Source organism: Oncorhynchus nerka, unplaced genomic scaffold (genome assembly GCF_034236695.1).
Source record: "Oncorhynchus nerka isolate Pitt River unplaced genomic scaffold, Oner_Uvic_2.0 unplaced_scaffold_1087, whole genome shotgun sequence".
Taxonomy (NCBI): domain Eukaryota; kingdom Metazoa; phylum Chordata; class Actinopteri; order Salmoniformes; family Salmonidae; genus Oncorhynchus; species Oncorhynchus nerka.
The window spans coordinates 1-25267 of record NW_027040228.1 but is presented as its reverse complement, the minus strand read 5'-3'; the positions used below and the strand labels follow the sequence as shown (position 1 = coordinate 25267).

At 46.9% G+C, this 25267-nt stretch overlaps 1 protein-coding gene across 1 annotated transcript in view; it reads right to left on the bottom strand.

Annotated features, from left to right (window-relative positions):
- Positions 1-19257, bottom strand: part of LOC135570124 (dedicator of cytokinesis protein 1-like) — a 157868-nt gene extending 138611 nt beyond the window's left edge. Inside the window, 4 exon segments of the mRNA XM_065016192.1 lie at positions 7119-7191; positions 9917-10052; positions 16073-16154; positions 19128-19257. Coding sequence (XP_064872264.1) covers positions 7119-7191; positions 9917-10052; positions 16073-16154; positions 19128-19165 — 329 coding nt within the window. The 5' untranslated portion in view covers positions 19166-19257.
- Positions 19258-25267: the final 6010 nt, after the last annotated feature.

Below are 25267 nucleotides of genomic sequence, written 5' to 3'. Positions count from 1 at the left end.
GAGAGGGAGCAGAGAGAGAGAGCAGAGGAGGGCAGAGAGAGGGAGCAGAGGAGAGCAGAGGAGAGAGAGAAGAGAGAGCAGAGGAGAGAGGAGAGAGAGAGAGCAGAGCAGAGGAGAGAGAGAGAGCAGAGGAGGGCAGAGAGAGAGGAGAGAGCAGAGAGAGAGAGAGAGCAGAGAGAGCAGAGGAGAGAGGAGAAGAGAGAGCAGAGGGAGAGAGAGAGAGCAGAGGAGAGAGAGGAGCAGAGAGGGCAGAGGAGAGAGCAGAGAGCAGAGGGAGAAGAGGGCAGAGAGCAGAGGAGAGGAGGGCAGAGAGCAGAGGAGAGGAGGGCAGAGAGAAATGCCTGAAGGATGCATAACATTTAAAGGAATACGTAAAGTATGTTTAAGGGTAGAAATGAAATAAATAAGAGCTTGATTGAATTAAAAAGCAGCAATAACATTGAAGCATGACTAACATCTCTCCATTTCCTCTTCCTGTAGACTTTAAATCAACTAAATATCAATAAACTAGGTTAGAAAAGGCCATTGTAACCCTGGTCGAAGTCTTTTAGGGAAAGATGTTGCCCCCGGCAACACTAGGAAGAACATGACATTATATCTCAACCTTTGTTTTAACAATGTGAGGGCCATTTCCGTCTCCAAAACTAAGTTGTTTGCATGCCAGAGATCTCTAACCAATTATATAGTTACATCAAACAGTCCTTTATTAGGAACGGTAACTTCCTGTTTAGGGTCCTAGCTAAAAACTAAAGCTGCTATTCAGGAAACTACCAGAATTCATCACTACGACAGTGTGTGTGTGTGTGTGTGTGTGTGTGGAGAGGAGGAGAGTCTAATCCATGATGTATGTTCCTAAATAGAGCTGTTAACTGAGGAGATCTGCCTACCATGCCAACTAAACTAAACTGATTGGTAGCTATGACTGAGTTCCAAATGACACTCTATTCCTTACATCCTTCACCACGTTCACTATTAGGGAATAGGGTGCCGTTTGGGGGTGAATAGTAGTGCACTATATAGGGAATAGGGTGCCGTTTGGGGTCAATAGTAGTGCACTATATAGGGAATAGGGTGCCATTTGGGCCTCATTCTAAAGCATTTCCAATTATGAAATCCTCTCAGGAACACAGGCAGTTAATGAGATCGCCTTAATTTAGTCACAGTGGAATAGTGGAGGGCTGAGTCCCAAACAGCAACCTATTCCCTATATAGTGCACTACTTTAAACCTGGTCTATGTAGGTAATAGGATGTGTAATAAACTGCACATGAATCAGGTGTGAAGGGTTGAAAACATCCCTGTTTGAGTCACAAATGGAACCCGATTCCATATATAGTGCACTACTTTAGACCAGAGTTTATAGGGTAGTAGGACACTACTTTAGACCTGGGTCTATAGGGTAGTAGTGCACTACTTTAGACCAGGGTCTATAGGGTAGTAGTGCACTACTTTAGACCAGGGTCTATAGGGTAGTAGTGCACTACTTTAGACCAGGGTCTATAGGGTAGTAGTGCACTACTTTAGACCAGGGTCTATAGGGTAGTAGTGCACTACTTTAGACCAGGGTTTATAGGGTAGCAGTGCACTACTTTAGACCAGGGCCTATAGGGTAGTAGTGCACTACTTTAGACCAGGGCCCATAGGGTAGTAGTGCACTACTTTAGACCAGGGTCTACAGGGTAGTAGTGCACTACTTTAGACCAGGGCCTATAGGGTAGTAGTGCACTACTTTAGACCAGGGTCTATAGGGTAGTAGTGCACTACTTTAGACCAGGGTCTATAGGGTAGTAGTGCACTACTTTAGACCAGGGTCTATAGGGTAGTAGTGCACTACTTTAGACCAGGGTCTATAGGGTAGTAGTGCACTACTTTAGACCAGGGTCTATAGGGTAGTAATGCACTACTTTAGACCAGGGTCTATAGGGTAGTAGTGCACTACTTTAGACCAGGGTCTATAGGGTAGTAGTGCACTACTTTAGACCAGGGTCTATAGGGTAGTAGTGCACTACTTTAGACCAGGGTCTATAGGGTAGTAGTGCACTACTTTAGACCAGGGTCTATAGGGTAGTAGGACACTACTTTAGACCAGGGTCTATAGGGTAGTAGTGCACTACTTTAGACCAGGGTTTATAGGGTAGTAGGACACTACTTTACACCAGGGTCTATAGGGTAGTAGTGCACTACTTTAGACCAGGGTCTATAGGGTAGTAGTGCACTACTTTAGACCAGGGTCTATAGGGTAGTAGTGCACTACTTTAGACCAGGGTCTATAGGGTAGTAGTGCACTACTTTAGACCAGGGTTTATAGGGTAGTAGGACACTACTTTAGACCAGGGTCTATAGGGTAGTAGTGCACTACTTTAGACCAGGGTTTATAGGGTAGTAGGACACTACTTTACACCAGGGTCTATAGGGTAGTAGTGCACTACTTTAGACCAGGGTTTATAGGGTAGTAGGACACTACTTTAGACCAGGGTCTATAGGGTAGTAAGTGCACTACTTTACACCAGGGTCTATAGGGTAGTAGTGCACTACTTTAGACCAGGGTCTATAGGGTAGTAGTGCACTACTTTAGACCAGGGTCTATAGGGTAGTAGTGCACTACTTTAGACCAGGGTCTATAGGGTAGTAGTGCACTACTTTAGACCAGGGTCTATAGGGTAGTAGTGCACTACTTTAGACCAGGGTCTATAGGGTAGTAGTGCACTACTTTAGACCAGGGTCTATAGGGTAGTAGGACACTACTTTAGACCAGGGTCTATAGGGTAGTAAGTGCACTACTTTACACCAGGGTCTATAGGGTAGTAGTGCACTACTTTAGACCAGGGTCTATAGGGTAGTAGTGCACTACTTTAGACAAGGGTCTATAGGGTAGTAGTAGTGCACTACTTTACACCAGGGTCTATAGGGTAGTAATGCACTACTTTAGACCAGGGTCTATAGGGTAGTAATGCACTACTTTACACCAGGGTCTATAGGGTAGTAATGCACTACTTTAGACCAGGGTCTATAGGGTAGTAGGACACTACTTTAGACAAGGGTCTATAGGGTAGTAGTGCACTACTTTACACCAGGGTCTATAGGGTAGTAGTGCACTACTTTAGACCAGGGTCTATAGGGTAGTAATGCACTACTTTAGACCAGGGTCTATAGGGTAGTAATGCACTACTTTAGACCAGGGTCTATAGGGTAGTAGTGCACTACTTTAGACCAGGGTCTATAGGGTAGTAATGCACTACTTTACACCAGGGTCTATAGGGTAGTAGGACACTACTTTAGACCAGGGTCTATAGGGTAGTAGTGCACTACTTTAGACCAGGGTCTATAGGGTAGTAATGCACTACTTTACACCAGGGTCTATAGGGTAGTAATGCACTACTTTAGACCAGGGTCTATAGGGTAGTAATGCACTACTTTACACCAGGGTCTATAGGGTAGTAGTGCACTACTTTAGACCAGGGTCTATAGTAGTGCACTACTTTAGACCAGGGTCTATAGGGTAGTAATGCACTACTTTAGACCAGGGTCTACAAAGGTAGTAAATGCACTACTTTGACCAATTCCGTAAACCCGTGTGGATAGGGTAGTAGTGATTGTTGTCTATCAACAGGGTCTGACAAGGCCACCGAGGTCAGACAATCTGGATGGAAAACTTACTGGGATAATAGTAGACACTATTGCCACATCTTCAGGGTCTACTAGGGTAGCGTAGTGCCACTCAGGCCTGGAGGGTCTAAGGGTAGTAATCCATACTTTAAACCAGGGTCTATTTAGGCTCAGTAGACACTTTACTCTTACAAAACAACAAAACCTCTATGGGTAACTGTAAGAGCACTACTACATTGTAATACCAGGGTCTATGGGGTAGTAGTGCACTATTTAGACTGGGTCTATAGGGTAGTAATGTAATACTTTAGACCCAGGAAGAGTAGCTGCTGCCTACTTTAGACAGGAACTAATGGGGATCTACTTAAACCCAGGGATAGGTAGCTGCTGCTTTAGACCAGGGTCTATAGGGTAGTAATGCACTAATTTACCCAGGGTCTGCTGTCTTGTAGGGAACTTTAACCAGGGGATCCATAATAAACCCCAGGAAGAGTAGCTACTTTTGACCAGGGTCTAAGGGGATCCATAATTTACCTCCAGGGTCTATAGGGTAGTAGCTGCTGCTTTGGACCAGGGTCTATAGGGTCCATAATAAACTACTTAGCTGCTGCTTTCACAGGGTCTATAGGGGGATCCATAATTTAACCCAGGAAGGGTAGTGCTGCCTACTTTATAGGAACAATGGGGATTCAGTATAAACCCCAGGAAAATATATATGCTGACCTTGGCAGGAACTAATGGGGATTCATAATAAACCCAGGTGAAAAGATGATTGCTGTCTATTGACAACAAATGGGGATCCAGGTCATAAACAATCTGGATGAGTAGCTGCTGCCTTGACTGAGGATAATAATGGGGATCTGGTCCATAACTTCCCCAGGATCTTCAATTTAAGCTGAGAGGGTCTGTTCCTTGGCAGGCCTGGAGGGAAGTGGTAATTCCCCTTCCATACAATCCATAATAAACCCATTTACTGGCTCTAAATAGGGATCCACTCAATAAACCCCATGAAACTGAAGAGGACACACAAAGGTAGGACACACATTGACAGGAACTATTGTCGGGATCCATAATAAACCCCAGGAAGTATTGCTGATCTGGCAGGAGTAATAATGTTATATGATGTGCTTAGACCCAAGGAAGAGTAGCTGCTGCCTTTGCAGGAACTAATGGGGATCCATAATAAACCCCAGGAAGAGTAGCTGCTGCCTTGGCAGGAACTAATGGGGATCCATAATAAACCCCAGGAAGAGTAGCTGCTGCCTTGGCAGGAACTAATGGGGATCCATAATAAACCCCAGGAAGAGTAGCTGCTGCCTTGGCAGGAACTAATGGGGATCCATAATAAACCCCAGGAAGAGTAGCTGCTGCCTTGGCAGGAACTAATGGGGATCCATAATAAATACAACTAGGGAATAGGATGCTCCATTATGTTTTGCTCCATAGAGGTCCAGTATGTTCTGGTCCATAGAGGTCCCAACATAAACCTCCATTATGTTCTGGTCCATAGAGGTCCCGTATGTTCTGGTGGTCCATAGAGGTCCATAATGTTCTGGTCCATAGAGGTCCCAACATAAACTCCATTATGTTCTGGTCCATAGAGGTCCCGTATGTTCTGGTCCATAGAGGTCCATAGACCTCAATTATGTTCTGGAAACTCCATTATGTTCTGGTCCATAGAGGTCCATAGAGGTCCCACCATAAACTCCATTATGTTCTGGTCCATAGAGGTCCCACCATAAACTCCATTATGTTCTGGTCCATAGAGCTCCCGTATGCTCTGGTCCATAGACCTCAATTATGTTCTGGTACATAAACCTCCAGTGTGTTCTGGTCCATAGAGGTCCAGTATGTTCTGGTCCATAGAGGTCCCACCATAAACCTCCATTATGTTCTGGTCCATAGAAGTCCCACCATAAACTCCCGTATGCTCTGGTCCATAGACCTCAATTATGTTCTGGTCCATAGGGTCCATTATGTTGGGGCATAAAGGTCCATATGTTCTGGTCCATAGAGGTCCCACCATAAACCTCCAGTATGTTCTGGTCCATAGAGGTCCATTATGTTCTGGTCCATAGAGGTCCCACCATAAACCCCAGTATGTTCTGGTCCATAGAGGTCCCACCATAGACCACCAATGTTCTGGTCCATATGTTCTGGTCCATAGAGGTCCTACCCATAGACCACCAGTATGTTCTGGTCCATAGAGGTCCCACCATAAACCTCCATTATGTTCTGGTCCATAGAGGTCCTACCCATAGACCACCAGTATGTTCTGGTCCATAGAGGTCCTACCCATAGACCACCAGTATGTTCTGGTCCATAGAGGTCCCACCATAAACTCCATTATGTTCTGGTCCATAGAGGTCCCACCATAAACCTCCATTATGTTCTGGTCCATAGAGGTCCCGTATGTTCTGGTCCATAGAGGTCCCAACATTAACCTCCATTATGTTCTGGTCCATAGAGGTCCCAACATTAACCTCCAGTATGTTCTGGTCCATAGACCTCCAGTATGTTCTGGTCCATAGAGGTCCCAACATTAACCTCCAGTATGTTCTGGTCCATAGACCTCCAGTATGTTCTGGTCCATTAACCTCCATTATGTTCTGGTCCATAGACCTCCAGTATGTTCTGGTCCATAGACCTCCAGTATGTTCTGGTCCATAGACCTCCAGTATGTTCTGGTCCATAGAGGTCCAGTATGTTCTGGTCCATAGACCTCCAGTATGTTCTGGTCCATAGACCTCCAGTATGTTCTGGTCCATAGACCTCCAGTATGTTCTGGTCCATAGACCTCCAGTATGTTCTGGTCCATAGAGGTCCCAACATTAACCTCCAGTATGTTCTGGTCCATAGACCTCCATTATGTTCTGGTCCATAGAGGTCCATTATGTTCTGGTCCATAGAGGTCCATTATGTTCTGGTCCATAGAGGTCCAGTATGTTCTGGTCCATAGACCTCCATTACGTTCTGGTCCATAGAGGTCCAATATGTTCTGGTCCATAGAGGTCCATTATGTTCTGGTCCATAGAGGTCCATTATGTTCTGGTCCATAGAGGTCCATTATGTTCTGGTCCATAGAGGTCCAGTATGTTCTGGTCCATAGAGGTCCCAACATTAACCTCCAGTATGTTCTGGTCCATAGAGGTCCATTATGTTCTGGTCCATAGAGGTCCAGTATGTTCTGGTCCATAGAGGTCCAGTATGTTCTGGTCCATAGAGGTCCAGTATGTTCTGGTCCATAGAGGTCCATTATGTTCTGGTCCATAGAGGTCCATTATGTTCTGGTCCATATGTGTTGTCTTTATGCAACATCTCCCCCATGATCAGGTAATAACTGAGACATCGACACGGGTTTTATGACATAGTGCTCTGTGTTATAGTGATGTAATGGATGGGAGAGAGTGTGTGTGTTCATATTTCATACTCACAGGTTTTATGACATAGTGCTCTGTGTTATGGTGATGTAATGGATGGGAGAGAGTGTGTGTGTTCATATTTCATACTCACGGCTGGAAAGGGATGAAATGCTGCTTGTCCTCATCATCCATCTTGCCTGTTATGATGTCAGTCACATCCATTACTGTTAGAGACGGGACATATAGTATAGAAGGTCAATGCTCTAGCAGTCTGTTACTGATAGAGACAGGACATATAGTATAGAAGGTCAATGCTCTAGCAGTCTGTTACTGATAGAGACATATAGTATAGAAGGTCAATGCTATAGCAGTCTGTTACTGATAGAGACATATAGTATAGAAGGTCAATGCTATAGCAGTCTGTTACTGATAGAGACATATAGTATAGAAGGTCAATGCTATAGCAGTCTGTTACTGATAGAGACATATAGTATAGAAGGTCAATGCTATAGCAGTCTGTTACTGATAGAGACATATAGTATAGAAGGTCAATGCTATAGCAGTCTGTTACTGATAGAGACATATAGTATAGAAGGTCAATGCTATAGCAGTCTGTTACTGATAGAGACATATAGTATAGAAGGTCAATGCTATAGCAGTCTGTTACTGATAGAGACAGGACATATAGTATAGAAGGTCAATGCTATAGCAGTCTGTTACTGATAGAGACATATAGTATAGAAGGTCAATGCTATAGCAGTCTGTTACTGATAGAGACATATAGTATAGAAGGTCAATGCTATAGCAGTCTGTTACTGATAGAGACATATAGTATAGAAGGTCAATGCTATAGCAGTCTGTTACTGATAGAGACATATAGTATAGAAGGTCAATGCTATAGCAGTCTGTTACTGGTAGAGACATATAGTATAGAAGGTCAATGCTATAGCAGTCTGTTACTGATAGAGACAGGACATATAGTATAGAAGGTCAATGCTATAGCAGTCTGTTACTGATAGAGACATATAGTATAGAAGGTCAATGCTATAGCAGTCTGTTACTGATAGAGACATATAGTATAGAAGGTCAATGCTATAGCAGTCTGTTACTGATAGAGACAGGACATATAGTATAGAAGGTCAATGCTATAGCAGTCTGTTACTGATAGAGACATATAGTATAGAAGGTCAATGCTATAGCAGTCTGTTACTGATAGAGACATATAGTATAGAAGGTCAATGCTATAGCAGTCTGTTACTGATAGAGACATATAGTATAGAAGGTCAATGCTATAGCAGTCTGTTACTGATAGAGACATATAGTATAGAAGGTCAATGCTATAGCAGTCTGTTACTGATAGAGACGGGACATATTGTATAGAAGGTCAATGATAGAGCAGTCTGTTACTGGTAGAGACATATAGTATAGAAGGTCAATGCTATAGCAGTCTGTTACTGATAGAGACATATAGTATAGAAGGTCAATGCTATAGCAGTCTGTTACTGATAGAGACATATATTGTATAGAAGGTCAATGATAGAGCAGTCTGTTACTGATAGAGACATATAGTATAGAAGGTCAATGCTATAGCAGTCTGTTACTGATAGAGACATATAGTATAGAAGGTCAATGCTATAGCAGTCTGTTACTGTTAGAGACAGGACATATAGTATAGAAGGTCAATGATAGAGCAGTCTGTTACTGATAGAGACATATAGTATAGAAGGTCAATGCTATAGCAGTCTGTTACTGATAGAGACATATAGTATAGAAGGTCAATGCTATAGCAGTCTGTTACTGATAGAGACATATAGTATAGAAGGTCAATGCTATAGCAGTCTGTTACTGATAGAGACATATAGTAGAAGGTCAATGCTATAGCAGTCTGTTACTGATAGAGACATATAGTATAGAAGGTCAATGCTATAGCAGTCTGTTACTGATAGAGACGGGACATATTGTATAGAAGGTCAATGATAGAGCAGTCTGTTACTGATAGAGACATATAGTATAGAAGGTCAATGCTATAGCAGTCTGTTACTGATAGAGACATATAGTATAGAAGGTCAATGAAATAGCAGTCTGTTACTGTTAGAGACATATAGTATAGAAGGTCAATGCTCTAGCAGTCTGTTACTGATAGAGACATATAGTATAGAAGGTCAATGCTATAGCAGTCTGTTACTGATAGAGACATAGTATAGAAGGTCAATGCTATAGCAGTCTGTTACTGATAGAGACGGGACATATTGTATAGAAGGTCAATGATAGAGCAGTCTGTTACTGATAGAGACATATAGTATAGAAGGTCAATGCTATAGCAGTCTGTTACTGATAGAGACAGGACATATAGTATAGAAGGTCAATGCTATAGCAGTCTGTTACTGATAGAGACATATAGTATAGAAGGTCAATGCTATAGCAGTCTGTTACTGTTAGAGACATATAGTATAGAAGGTCAATGCTCTAGCAGTCTGTTACTGATAGAGACATATAGTATAGAAGGTCAATGCTATAGCAGTCTGTTACTGATAGAGACATATAGTATAGAAGGTCAATGCTCTAGCAGTCTGTTACTGATAGAGACATATAGTATAGAAGGTCAATGCTCTAGCAGTCTGTTACTGTCACAAACAGACCGGTACCCAGGCTAGTTCCAGTAGTCTCTGTTACTGATAGAGACAGAGAGGAATGTTAACACAAACAGACCGGTACCCAGGCAAGGTCCAGTAGTCTCTGTTACTGATAGAGACAGAGAGGAATGTTAACACAAACAGACCGGTACCCAGGCTAGTTCAGAGAGGAATGTTAACACAAACAGACCGGTACCCAGGCAAGGTCCAGTAGTCTCTGTTACTGATAGAGACAGAGAGGAATGTTAACACAAACAGACCGGTACCCAGGCTAGTTCCAGTAGTCTCCGGGTTTAAAGACACGGCCACCATTTACCTGCCACTCCAAAGGGTCTCCTCAGCCCAGAGGTCAGCTTCTTGGTGTTGTTGTCACGCAGCTCCATCCGTCCGACTCTAACGATCTGGCACACAAAGCTGATCTTCTCTCTCTTTAAGTCCTCACTGCCAAGGTCCTGGGGGGGGAGAACAACGAAAGGGGGGGGGGGGACAACCAATAGACTCAGTGGTGATATTGGGAGGAGAGCAAAACCACCCTGGTGTACCTGTAAACGTCTTGTATTCCTACACAACTTCAGTTACAGATCGAGGAAACAAATCATTTATACTGATGAAAATAATAGAAACGCAACGTTACAACAGATGTGTAATGATGCTGCTGTTTAAATCAGTGTGTTGATACACCACACCTGTCAGATGGTTTAACTGGGCAAAAGAGAAGTCTCTCACTAACAGGGATGTAAACAGGTTTTTTTTGTGTGCGTACGGAACATTTCTGGGATATTTTATTTCAGCGCATGAAACATGGGACCAACACTTTATATTTGTGTTCATTGTAGATAGAAGTGGAGGGGGGGGTGCACATTTTAATTGTTGCTCTGGTACTACACACCTGGATGAAAGCTAGATGAAAGAGATGAGTTGAGTTACCACGGAGCTGCAGTATGACCACGGAGCTGCGCTGCAGTATGACCGCGGAGCTACAGTATGACCGCGGAGCTACAGTATGACCACGGAGCTGCAGTATGACCGCGGAGCTACAGTATGACCACGGAGCTACAGTATGACCACGGAGCTACAGTATGACCACGGAGCTACAGTATGACCACAGAGCTACAGTATGACCACGGAGCTACGCTGCAGTATGACCACGGAGCTACAGTGTTAACACGGAGCTACAGTATGACCACGGAGCTACAGTATGACCACGGAGCTACAGTATGACCACGGAGCTACAGTGTTAACACGGAGCTACAGTATGACCACGGAGCTACAGTATGACCACGGAGCTACGCTGCAGTATGACCACAGAGCTACAGTATGACCACGGAGCTGCAGTATGACCACGGAGCGACGCTGCAGTATGACCACGGAGCTGCAGTATGACCACGGAGCGACGCTGCAGTATGACCACGGAGCGACGCTGCAGTATGACCACGGAGCGACGCTGCAGTATGACCACGGAGCTGCGCTGCAGTATGACCACGAAGCTGCGCTGCAGTATGACCACGGAGCTGCAGTATGACCACGGAGCTACAGTATGACCACGGAGCTACAGTATGACCACGGAGCTGCAGTATGACCACGGAGCTGCGCTGCAGTATGACCACGGAACTACAGTGTGACCACGGAACTACAGTGTGACCACGGAACTACAGTGTGACCACGGAGCTACAGTGTGACCACGGAGCTACAGTGTTACCACGGAGCTACAGTGTTACCACGGAGCTACAGTATGACCACGGAGCTACAGTATGACCACGGAGCTACAGTATGACCACGGAGCTACAGTATGACCACGGAGCTACAGTGTTACCACGGAGCTACAGTGTTACCACGGAGCTGCAGTATGACCACGGAGCTACAGTATGACCACGGAGCTACAGTGTTACCACGGAGCTACGCTGCAGTATGACCACGGAGCTACAGTATGACCACGGAGCTACAGTATGACCACAGAGCTACAGTATGACCACGGAGCTACGCTGCAGTATGACCACGGAGCTACAGTGTTAACACGGAGCTACAGTATGACCACGGAGCTACAGTATGACCACGGAGCTACAGTATGACCACGGAGCTACAGTGTTAACACGGAGCTACAGTATGACCACGGAGCTACAGTATGACCACGGAGCTACGCTGCAGTATGACCACAGAGCTACAGTATGACCACGGAGCTGCAGTATGACCACGGAGCTGCAGTATGACCACGGAGCGACGCTGCAGTATGACCACGGAGCGACGCTGCAGTATGACCACGGAGCGACGCTGCAGTATGACCACGGAGCTGCGCTGCAGTATGACCACGAAGCTGCGCTGCAGTATGACCACGGAGCTGCAGTATGACCACGGAGCTACAGTATGACCACGGAGCTGCAGTATGACCACGGAGCTGCAGTATGACCACGGAGCTGCGCTGCAGTATGACCACGGAACTACAGTGTGACCACGGAACTACAGTGTGACCACGGAGCTACAGTGTGACCACGGAGCTACAGTGTGACCACGGAGCTACAGTGTTACCACGGAGCTACAGTGTTACCACGGAGCTACAGTATGACCACGGAGCTACAGTATGACCACGGAGCTACAGTATGACCACGGAGCTACAGTGTTACCACGGAGCTACAGTGTTACCACGGAGCTGCAGTATGACCACGGAGCTACAGTATGACCACGGAGCTACAGTGTTACCACGGAGCTACGCTGCAGTATGACCACGGAGCTACAGTATGACCACGGAGCTACAGTATGACCACGGAGCTACAGTATGACCACGGAGCTACAGTATGACCACGGAGCTACAGTGTTACCACGGAGCTGCAGTATGACCACGGAGCTGCGCTACAGTATGACCACGGAGCTACAGTATGACCACGGAGCTGCAGTATGACCACGGAGCTGCGCTGCAGTATGACCACGGAGCTGCAGTGTCACCACGGAGCTACGCTGCAGTATGACCACGGAGCGATGCTGCAGTATGACCACGGAGCTACAGTGTCACCACGGAGCTACGCTGCAGTATGACCACGGAGCTACAGTATGACCACGGAGCTACGCTGCAGTATGACCACGGAGCTACGCTGCAGTATGACCACGGAGCTACGCTGCAGTATGACCACGGAGCTACGCTGCATTATGACCACGGAGCTGCGCTACAGTATGACCACGGAGCTACGCTGCAGTATGACCACGGAACTACAGTGTTACCACGGAGCTACGCTGCAGTATGACCACGGAGCGATGCTGCAGTATGACCACGGAGCTACGCTACAGTGTTACCACGGAGCGATGCTGCAGTATGACCACGGAGCTACGCTGCAGTCAGTATTACCTTGGTAACAGTACTGCCCAACACAGTGAATGAGTCAGTATTACCTTGGTAACAGTACTGCCCAACACAGTGAATGAGTCAGTATTACCTTGGTAACAGTACTGCCCAACACAGTGAATGAGTCAGTATTACCTTGGTAACAGTACGGCCCAACACAGTGAATGAGTCAGTATTACCTTGGTAACAGTACTGCCCAACACAGTGAATGAGTCAGTATTACCTTGGTAACAGTACGGCCCAACACAGTGAATGAGTCAGTATTACCTTGGTAACAGTACTGCCCAACACAGTGAATGAGTCAGTATTACCTTGGTAACAGTACGGCCCAACACAGTGAATGAGTCAGTATTACCTTGGTAACAGTACGGCCCAACACAGGAAGCAGCTGATAAGCGGCTCATAATAACGGCTGGAACGGAGTAAATGGAGCAGTTTACAGCACATAGAAACCATGTGTTTGATACCATTCCATCCAGATATCACTATGAGCCCGTCCTACCCAATTAAGTTGCCACCAGCCGCCTGTGCTGCCAAAGCGCACATTCAAAATGTGACTTATTGTTCCCAAATCTAGTTACATTGAGACTCTGTATCATTACAATGAGGCCAATAAGGACATCATGCCCTATCCAATCTGCTTTTAGTTTCTCATCCAGGCTGATCTGTTTATTAGGCTGCAGCAGTAACACCACCAGGCTGATCTGTTTATTAGGCTGCAGCAGTACCACCACCAGGCTGATCTGTTTATTAGGCTGCAGCAGTAACACCACCACCACCAGGCTGATCTGTTTATTAGACTGCAGCAGTACCACCACCACCACCAGGCTGATCTGTTTATTAGGCTGCAGCAGTAACACCACCACCACCAGGCTGATCTGTTTATTAGGCTGCAGCAGTACCACCACCAGGCTGATCTGTTTATTAGGCTGCAGCAGTAACACCACCACCACCAGGCTGATCTGTTTATTAGGCTGCAGCAGTAACACCACCACCACCAGGCTGATCTGTTCATTAGGCTGCAGCAGTAACACCACCAGGCTGATCTGTTTATTAGACTGCAGCAGTAACACCACCACCAGGCTGATCTGTTTATTAGGCTGCAACAGTAACACCACCAGGCTGATCTGTTTATTAGGCTGCAGCAGTAACACCACCAGGCTGATCTGTTTATTAGACTGCAGCAGTAACACCACCACCAGGCTGATCTATTTATTAGGCTGCAGCAGTACCACCACCAGGCTGATCTGTTTATTAGGCTGCAGCAGTAACACCACCAGGCTGATCTGTTTATTAGGCTGCAGCAGTAACACCACCAGGCTGATCTGTTTATTAGGCTGCAGCAGTAACACCACCACCAGGCTGATCTGTTTATTAGACTGCAGCAGTAACACCACCAGGCTGATCTGTTTATTAGACTGCAGCAGTAACACCACCAGGCTGATCTGTTTATTAGGCTGCAGCAGTAACACCACCACCAGGCTGATCTGTTTATTAGACTGCAGCAGTACCACCACCAGGCTGATCTGTTTATTAGGCTGCAGCAGTAACACCACCAGGCTGATCTGTTTATTAGGCTGCAGCAGTAACACCACCAGGCTGATCTATTTATTAGGCTGCAGCAGTACCACCACCAGGCTGATCTGTTTATTAGACTGCAGCAGTAACACCACCACCAGGCTGATCTGTTTATTAGACTGCAGCAGTAACACCACCAGGCTGAGAGAACCTTTTGTTAAGGAGGATAACCTTTTGTTAAGGAGGAGAACCTTTTGTTAAGGAGGAGAACCTTTTGTTAAGCAGGATAACCTTTTGTTAAGGAGGAGAACCTTTTGTTAAGGAGGAGAACCTTTTGTTAAGGAGGAGAACCTTTTGTTAAGCAGGATAACCTTTTGTTAAGGAGGATAACCTTTTGTTATAACCTTTTGTTAAGGAGGATAACCTTTTGTTAAGGAGGAGAACCTTTTGTTAAGGAGGAGAACCTTTTGTTATAACCTTTTGTTAAGGAGGATAACCTTTTGTTATAACCTTTGGTTAAGGAGGAGAACCTTTTGTTAAGCAGGATAACCTTTTGTTATAACCTTTTGTTAAGGAGGATAACCTTTTGTTATAACCTTTTGTTAAGGAGGATAACCTTTTGTTATAACCTTTTGTTAAGGAGGAGAACCTTTTGTTAAGCAGGATAACCTTTTGTTAAGGAGGATAACCTTTTGTTAAGGAGGATAACCTTTTGTTAAGGAGGATAACCTTTTGTTAAGGAGGAGAACCTTTTGTTAAGGAGGAGAACCTTTTGTTAAGGAGGAGAACCTTTTGTTAAGGAGGATAACCTTTTGTTAAGGAGGAGAACCTTTTGTTATAACCTTTTGTTAAGGAGGAGAACCTTTTGTTAAGGAGGATAACCTTTTGTTAAGGAGGATAACCTTTTGTTAAGGAGGATAACCTTTTGTTAAGGGGGATAACCTTTTGTTAAGGGGGATAACCTTTTGTTAAGGAGGATAACCTTTTGTTAAGGAGGATAACCTTTTGTTAAGGAGGATAACCTTTTGTTAAGGGGGATAACCTTTTGTTAAGGGGATAACCTTTTGTTAAGGAGGATAACCTTTTGTTAAGGAGGATAACCTTTTGTTAAGGGGGCCCGTTTTCACTCCCAAATTGCTTTAACTCCCTATTTAGTTGTGTCCATGGTTCATGTCCTGCTGTGATCCATGCTGTGCCGCCAGTGTAGCGAGCGGAGTAGCGGGCGCCAACTAGCTCTTCGTATGTAGGCGCTTGGTGACCCGGGCTGCCCTAAACCAGCCATTAGTAGAGAGGTGACTGTTTGACAAACAAACCGGGTCGCTCTGGGTCGTCCTCTTTCTTTCAGAGCCGGGGAGCTTCACAAACACAGCCGCCCAAACGGGGGTAAACACACAAACACACACACACACACCGACATCCCTCAAGACAGGTCTGGGTAAACACACACACACCGACATCCCTCAAGACAGGTCTGGGTAAACAACCGTGCAGTAGCAGCCAACACTCTACATATACTCCCGGTGAAGACTGATCTCAGGTTATGTAGCTGGTCTAGATCTACATATACTCACAGTGAAGACTGATCTCAGGTTATGTAGCTGGTCTATATCTACATATACTCACAGTGAAGACTGATCTCAGGTTATGGAGCTGGTCTATATCTTTCACCAGGCCTTGACTGGACCATCGCACCAGGTAATTCTCACTGGGGAGGAGGGGAAAAACCAACATCAACCTTTTAGCTTTACAATCTGGCATCACAAATCAACTCTCTAGTCTCAAGATGAACAAATGACAATCGACTGACTAATGTCGTACACAGATGAGACGTTTCCTGAACAGTATCCTGGAACAAGAGAAAACCCCCAGGCAGGCTGGCAGCCGGGTCTGTGCTGTAATGTTCCTGGCTCTGGACTCGGGCCTAGGACAATACTTTTCCCATGATTCAGAGGTTCTCCAGAAATACTGATGAGAGGATTCCCGGAATAGTGAGGAAATAACCAGGGAGGGAATCCTCTAACCGGGGAGGGAATCCTCTAACCGGGGAGGGAATCCTTCAACCAGGGAGGGAATCCTTCAACCAGGGAGGAGGGAATACTCTAACCAGGGAGGGAATCCACCAACCAGGGAAGGAATGCCAGGGAGAGAATGCTCTAACCAGGGAGGGAATGCTCTAACCAGGGAGGGAATGCTCTAACCAGGAAAGGAATGCCAGGGAGGGAATCCTTCAACCAGGGAGGGAATGCTCTAACCAGGGAGGGAATGCCAGGGAGGGAATCCTTCAACCGGGGAGGTAATGCTCTAACCGGGGAGGGAATCCTTCAACCGGGGAGGGAATCCTTCAACCGGGGAGGGAATCCTCTAACCATGGAGGGAAGGAATCCTCTAACCATGGAGGGAGGGAATCCTCTAACCAGGGAGGGAGGGAATCCTCTAACCATGGAGGGAAGGAATCCTCTAACCGGGGAGGGAGGGAATCCTCTAACCGGGGAGGGAGGGAATCCTCTAACCATGGAGGGAGGGAATCCTCTAACCGGGGAGGGAGGGAATCCTTTAACCGGGGAGGGAATCCTCTAACCGGGGAGGGAGGGAATCCTCTAACCGGGGAGGGAGGGAATCCTCTAACCGGGGAGGGAGGGAATCCTCTAACCGGGGAGGGAGGGAATCCTCTAACCGGGGAGGGAGGGAATCCTCTAACCAAGGAGGGAGGGAATCCTCTAACCGGGGAGGGAATCCTCTAACCGGGGAGGGAATCCTCTAACCTGGGAGGGAATCCTCTAACCGGGGAGGATATGCTCTAACCGGGGAGGGAATCCTCTAACCTGGGAGGATATGCTCTAACCGGGGAGGGAATCCTCTAACCTGGGAGGGAATCCTCTAACCGGGGAGGGAATCCTCTAACCGGGGAGGGAATCGTCTAACCGGGGAGGGAATCCACTAACCGGGGAGGGAATCCACTAACCGGGGAGGATATGCTCTAACCGGGGAGGGAATCCTCTAACCTGGGAGGGAATCCTCCAACCGGGGAGGGAATCCTCTAACCGGGGAGGGAATCCTCCAACCGGGGAGGATATGCTCTAACCGGGGAGGGAATCCTCTAACCTGGGAGGGAATCCTCTAACCTGGGAGGGAATCCTCTAACCGGGGAGGGAATCCTCTAACCGGGGAGGGAATCCTCTAACCGGGGAGGGAATCCTCCAACCGGGGAGGATATGCTCTAACCGGGGAGGGAATCCTCTAACCGGGGAGAGAATGATCCAACCGGGGAGAGAATCGTCCAACCGGGGAGGGAATCCTCTAACCGGGGAGGGAATCCTCTAACCAGGGAGGGAATCCTCTAACCGGGGAGGGAGGGAATCCTCTAACCGGGGAGGGAGGGAATCCTCTAACCGGGGAGGGAGGGAATCCTCTAACCGGGGAGGGAGGGAATCCTCTAACCAAGGAGGGAGGGAATCCTCTAACCGGGGAGGGAATCCTCTAATCCTCTAACCGGGGAGGGAATCCTCTAACCGGGGAGGGAATCCTCTAACCTGGGAGGGAATCCTCTAACCGGGGAGGATATGCTCTAACCGGGGAGGGAATCCTCTAACCTGGGAGGGAATCCTCTAACCGGGGAGGGAATCCTCTAACCGGGGAGGGAATCCTCTAACCGGGGAGGGAATCGTCTAACCGGGGAGGGAATCCACTAACCGGGGAGGATATGCTCTAACCGGGGAGGGAATCCTCTAACCTGGGAGGGAATCCTCCAACCGGGGAGGGAATCCTCTAACCGGGGAGGGAATCCTCCAACCGGGGAGGATATGCTCTAACCGGGGAGGGAATCCTCTAACCTGGGAGGGAATCCTCTAACCTGGGAGGGAATCCTCTAACCGGGAGGGAATCCTCTAACCGGGGAGGGAATCCTCTAACCGGGGAGGGAATCCTCCAACCGGGGAGGATATGCTCTAACCGGGGAGGGAATCCTCTAACCGGGGAGAGAATGATCCAACCGGGGAGAGAATCGTCCAACCGGGGAGGGAATCCTCTAACCGGGGAGGGAATCCTCTAACCAGGGAGGGAATCCTCTAACCAGGGAGGGAATCCTCTAACCAGGGAGGGAATCCTCTAACCAGGGAGGGAACCCTCTAACCAGGGAGGGAATCCTCTAACCAGGGAGGGAATCCTCTAACCGGGGAGGGAATCCTCTAACCGGGGAGGGAATCCTCTAACCGGGGGAGGGAATCCTCTAACCGGGGAGGGAATCCTCTAACCGGGGAGGGAATCCTCTAACCAGGGAGGGAATCCTCCAACCGGGGAGGGAATCCTCCAACTGGGATTTCAGGAAAATGTGGGAAATTTGAGAAAGTGTCCAGAACTCTTGCGACCCTTGGCATACCTGATAAACTTTAACCCTCAGAGGGCCACAGAGGAACATACCTGATGACCTTTAACCTTAAAATAAACAATTCAAAACAACGAATTCCTATAAATTACAGTGTCAAATAAGAACAATATTTTTTGTGAGCAAATGTCTCAATTTGTCGTTATGATAAGTTTGGTAGTAACTTGTGAAAATCGTTGCGGATATCTGTTGAAGCTCAAGTCGACTACAAAATCCACAATGCAAGGCTCTCCCTATGGGCTCTATGTACTGTCCATGATGACCTTTAAACCTATGACGTCATAGGAGGTTACATACCTGATGAACTTTGACTCAACAGGGTCGTAGAGCGACATGAGGACCTCTGCATCTTCTCCGATCTTACACACCACGTTCTTCAGGGTGACGAAGAGAGCGAAGGACGGGGTCTGGGCGAACTTGGCCTGCCTGCTCAGATCTACATTCTGTTTCTGAGACTGTCCCAGGGAGAGGAGGAGGAAACAGAGATGTTGTATTTAATACAGGGGTCCAGTAGTCTTCACTAGCCTGACTGTCATATCATCTGGGCCACGGGCCTATGAAGGTTAAAGAAGGTTGAGAATCACACACACAAGAGAGACATTTGAAGTTGACTCTTAGCTAGTTTTCAGCACTGAGGATGGACACAGTGACTGGACTGTAATTCCCCATCAGTCAGACCCATCTTCATTAGACTGGATAGTGACTAGACTGTTATTCCCCATCAGTCATTATACTGGACTGTTAATTCCCCATCAGTCAGACCCATCTTCATTAGACTGGATAGTGACTAGACTGTTATTCCCCATCAGTCATTATACTGGACTGTTATTCCCCATAGGTCAGACCCATCTTCATTAGACTGGACTGTTATTCCCCATCTTCATTAGACTGGACTGTTATTCCTCATCAGTCAGACCCATCTTCATTATACTGGACTGTTATTCCCCATCTTCATTAGACTGAACTGTTATTCCCCATCAGTCAGACCCATCTTCATCAGACTGGACTGTTATTCCCCATCAGTCAGACCCATCTTCATTAGACTGGACTGTTATTCCCCATCAGTCAGACCCATCTTCATTAGACTGGACTGTTATTCCCCATCAGTCAGACCCATCTTCATTAGACTGGATAGTGACTAGACTGTTATTCCCCATCTTCATTAGACTGGACTGTTATACCCCATCAGCCAGACCCATCTTCATTAGACTGGACTGTTATTCCCCATCAGTCAGACCCATCCTCATTAGAGTGGACTGTTATTCCCCATCAGTCAGACCCATCTTCATTAGACTGGACTGTTATTCCCCATCTTCATTAGACTGGACTGTTATTCCCCATCAGTCAGACCCATCTTCATTAGACTGGACTGTTATTTCCCATCTTCATTAGACTGGACTGTTATTCCCCATCAGTCAGACCCATCTTCATTATACTGGACTGTTATTCCCCATCTTCATTAGACTGGACTGTTATTCCCCATCTTCATTAGACTGGACTGTTATTCCCCATCAGCCAGACCCATCTTCATTAGACTGGACTGTTATTCCCCATCTTCATTAGACTGGACTGTTATTCCCCATCAGTCAGACCCATCTTCATTAGACTGGACTGTTATTCCCCATCAGTCAGACCCATCTTCATTCGAGTGGACTGTTATTCCCCATCAGCCAGACCCATCTTCATTAGACTGGACTGTTATTCCCCATCTTCATTAGACTGGACTGTTATTCCCCATCAGTCAGACCCATCTTCATTAGAGTGGACTGTTATTCCCCATCAGTCAGACCCATCTTCATTAGACTGGACTGTTATTCCCCATCAGTCAGACCAATCTTCATTAGAATGGACTGTTATTCCCCATCAGTCAGACCCATCTTCATTAGACTGGACTGTTATTCCCCATCAGTCAGACCCATCTTCATTAGACTAGACTGTTATTCCCCATCAGTCAGACCCATCTTCATTAGACTGGACTGTTATTCCCCATCAGTCAGACCCATCTTCATTAGACTAGACTGTTATTCCCCATCTTCATTAGACTGGACTGTTATTCCCCATCTTCATTAGACTGGACTGTTATTCCCCATCTTCATTAGACTGGACTGTTATTCCCCATCAGCCAGGCCCATCTTCATTAGACTGAACAGATAGTAGATAGTGCCTGGGTTACTACTCCTTCAAGACTGTTGGAAAAGCATTCCAGGTTAAGCTGGTTGAGAGAACGCCAAGAGTGTGCAAAGCTGTCAAGGCAAAGGGTGGCTACTTTGAAAAAACTAAAATATAAATTTGATTCGTTTAACACTTTTTTGGTTACTGTGTTATTCCATAGTTGATGTCTTCACTATTATTTTACAATGTAGAAAATGATTTTTTAAACTAAGAAAATCCCTGAATGACTGGTACTGTATGTGATAATGATTTTGAGAAGAGGTGCTAGTTCTGATTAAAATTCACAAAACATCTGAAAGAAGGCATTAACATTCATGGTGGTGACCTGAGACAATGTAATATCACTCCATGTAGACACAAAGGCAGAGATGGAAAGGTCTCACAAGAATACAACTGGTAGCTGAAGGGCACTTAACCAATCTAGAGTCACTTCATAGGCTGAGCCCCAAATGGCATCATAATCCCTATAGGGCCCTCGTCAAAAGTAGTGCATTATATAGAGAATAGGGTGCAATTTAGGATGTAGATTCAGGCAGGGAGAGAGAGAGAGGAGAGGTGGCGGGGAGATAGAGGAGAGAGAAGAGAGGTGGCGGGAGAGAGAAGAGAGAGGGCAGGGAGAGAGAAGAGAGAGGGCAGGGAGAGAGAGGAGAGGGCAGGGAGAGAGAGGAGAGGGCAGGGAGAGAGAGGAGAGGGCAGGGAGAGAGAGGAGAGGTGGCGGGGAGAGAGAGAGAGGAGAGGTGGCGGGGAGAGAGAGGAGAGGGCAGGGAGAGAGAGGAGAGGTGGCGGGGAGAGAGAGGAGAGGGCAGGGAGAGAGGGAGAGGGCAGGGAGAGAGAGGAGAGGGCAGGGAGAGAGAGGAGAGGGCAGGGAGAGGTGGCGGGGAGAGAGAGGAGAGGTGGCGGGGAGAGAGAGGAGAGGTGGCGGGGAGAGAGAGGAGAGGTGGCAGGGAGAGAGAGAGGTGGCAGGGAGAGAGAGGAGAGGGGCGGGGAGAGAGAGGAGAGGTGGCGGGGAGAGAGAGGAGAGGTGGCGGGGAGAGAGAGGAGAGGTGGCGGGAGAGAGAGGAGAGGGTGGCAGGGAGAGAGAGGAGAGAGGTGGCGGGGAGAGAGAGGAGAGGTGGCAGGGGGGAGAGAGGAGGGCAGGAGAGAGGAGAGGTGGCGGGGAGAGAGAGAGGTGGCGGGGAGGTGGCGGGGAGAGAGAGGAGAGGTGGCAGGGAGAGAGAGGAGAGGGCAGGGAGAGAGGAGAGGGTGGGGGGAGAGAGAGAGAGAGAGGGAGGGGACAGGGAGAGAAGAGAGGAGAGGTGGCAGGGAGAGAGAGGAGAGGTGGCAGGGAGAGAGAGGAGAGGTGGCAGGGAGAGAGAGGAGAGGTGGCAGTTGTTCATGACGTACAGGAGTTGAGAGGGGAAAAGGCCTGAATAGTGTTAACATGTTCTATAAAAACACAGCATCTCACACAGAGAATCTCATTCCACATCGCTGCCTCTCACTGGGGAGACCATGTGGCAAAATGGGATGTTTCATTTCTTATTTCCTGTGCATATCGTTGACGTGATCTTCTGCTTGCTCGTTGGGAGCGAGGCCAGGTTACTGTAAAATCACTGCTGATATAAATAGGGGTTTATAAATGAATATGATTGATTGATTGATTACTTGATTAATGTCTGAAGTTTACCTTCTCCTCTTGGATCCTGTCCTCGATCTGTTTGGAAGCAGCTTCATGGGCTCTGAAGAGAGAGACGGTGCTGGTAGAGTCGGGGTCCAAGATGTTGCCATCTTTATCTCTCACCACGAGGTCTAGATCCAGGTACCTGATATACAAGGAGAGGAGAGGAGAGGAGAGGAGGGGAGAGATACATATTTCCCTCAGATTACACAGACCTACAAAGCATTTGAAAACAAACCCAATTTTGATAAACTCCCATATCTACTGGGTGAAATACCAGTGTGCCATCACAGCAGCAAGATTTATGACCTGTTGCCACAAGAAAAGAGAAACCAGTGAAGAACAAACACCATTGTAAATACAACCCATATTTATGCTTATTTATTTTCCCTTTTGTACCTTAACTATCGTTACAACACTGTACACAGTGGGGAGAACAAGTATTTGATACACTGCTGATTTTGCAGGTTTTCCTACTTACAAAGCATGTAGAGGTCTGTAATTTTTTATCATAGGTTCACTTCAACTGTGAGAGACGGAATCTAAAACAAAAATCCAGAAAATCACATTGTATGATTTTTAAGTAATTCATATGCATTTTATTGCATGACATAAGTATTTGATACAGAAAACTTTGTTTGCAATTACAGAGATCCTACGTTTCCTGTAGTTCTTGACCAGGTTTGCACACACTACAGGAGGGATTTTGACCCACTCCTCCATACAGACCTCACCCAGATCCTTCAGTTTTCGGGGCTGTCGCTGGGCAATACGGACTTTCAGCTCCCTCCAAAGATGTTCTATTGGGTTCAGGTCTGGAGACTGGCTAGGCCACTCCAGGACCTTGAGATGCTTCTTACGGAGCTACTCCTTAGTTGCCCTGGCTGTGTGTTTCGGGTCGTTGTCATGCTGGAAGACCCAGCCACGACCCATCTTCAATGCTCTTACTGAGGGAAGGAGGTTGTTGGCCAAAATCTCGCAATACATGGCCCCATCCATCCTCCCCTCAATAAGTCGTCCTGTCCCCTTTGGAGAAAAGCATCCCCAAAGAATGATGTTTCCACCTCCATGCTTCACGGTTGGGATGGTGTTCTTGGGGTTGTACTCATCCTTCTTCCTCCAAACACAGCGAGTGGAGTTTAGACCAAAAAGCTCTATTTTTGTCTCATCAGACCACATGACCTTATTCCATTCCTCCTCTGGATCATCCAGATGGTCATTGGCAAACTTCAGACGGGCCTGGACATGCGCTGGCTTGAGCAGGGAGACCTTGCGTGCGCTGCAGGATTTTAATCCATGACGGCGTAGTGTGTTACTAATGGTTTTCTTTGAGACTGTGGTCCCAGCTCTCTTCAGGTCATTGACCAGGTCCTGCCGTGTAGTTCTGGGTTGATCCCTCACCTTCCTCATGATCATTGATGCCCCACGAGGTGAGATGTTGCATGGAGCCCCAGACCGTCATCTTGAACTTCTTCCATTTTCTAATAATTGTGCCAACAGTTGTTGCCTTCTCACCAAGCTGCTTGCCTATTGTCCTGTAGCCCATCCCAGCCTTGTGCAGGTCTACAATTTTATCCCTGATGTCCTTACACAGCTCTCTGGTCTTGGCCATTGTGGAGAGTCTGGGGTCTGTTTGATTGAGTGTGTGGACAGGTGTCTTTTATACAGGTAACGAGTTCAAACAGGTGCAGTTAATACAGGTAATGAGTGGAGAACAGGAGGGATTCTTAAATTAAAACTAACAGGTCTGTGAGAGCCAGAATTCTTACTGGTTGGTAGGTGATCAAATACTTATGTCATGCAATAAAATGCTAATTAATAACTTAAAAATCATACAATGTGATTTTCTGGATTTTTGTTTTAGATTCCGTCTCTCACAGTTGAAGTGTGAAAAAATACAGACCTCTACATGCTTTGTAAGTAGGAAAACCTGCAAAATCAGCAGTGTATCAAATACTTGTTCTCCCCACTGTATTTTCATAATATGACATTTGGAGGTGGGAGGGAGGAGAGACAGAGACATGGAGAGGGAACAAGAGAAGAAGAAAGGAGAGAAAAAGGAAAGGCAGAGAGAGAGAGAGCATGAGGCAGAGAGAGAGAGAGCATGAGGCAGAGAGAGAGGGAGAGAGAAAAAAGGAGGCAGAGAGCGAGAGCGAGAGCAAGATAGGAGAAGCAGAGAGAGAGAGAGAGCATGAGGCAGAGAGAGAGAGAGAGCATGAGGCAGAGAGAGAGGGAGAGAGAAAAAAGGAGGCAGAGAGCGAGAGCAAGAGAGGAGAAGCAGAGAGAGAGAGAGAAAGGAGAGTTAGAGAGCAGACAGCCTACATCACATTGCTACTGCCTGGGCCTTCTGCCTTCTCATAACATACACACCCTTCACACAGAGAGATAAGGTTGGCAGAGTAGGAGGAAATAGGTAGGGAGGGAGAGCGACAGAGACCGAGAATCAGAGACAGATCGAGCAGAGAGAAAAATAGACGGAGCGAGTCAGACGGAGAGAGAGAAGAGGTAGTTTACACAGCAGTGAAGTGAACAGGGCTCATCTGAAGGACATATCTGACAGACTCTCCTCTCATCTGGTCACCCAGAGGAGCAGGGAGCTGAAGAGCGG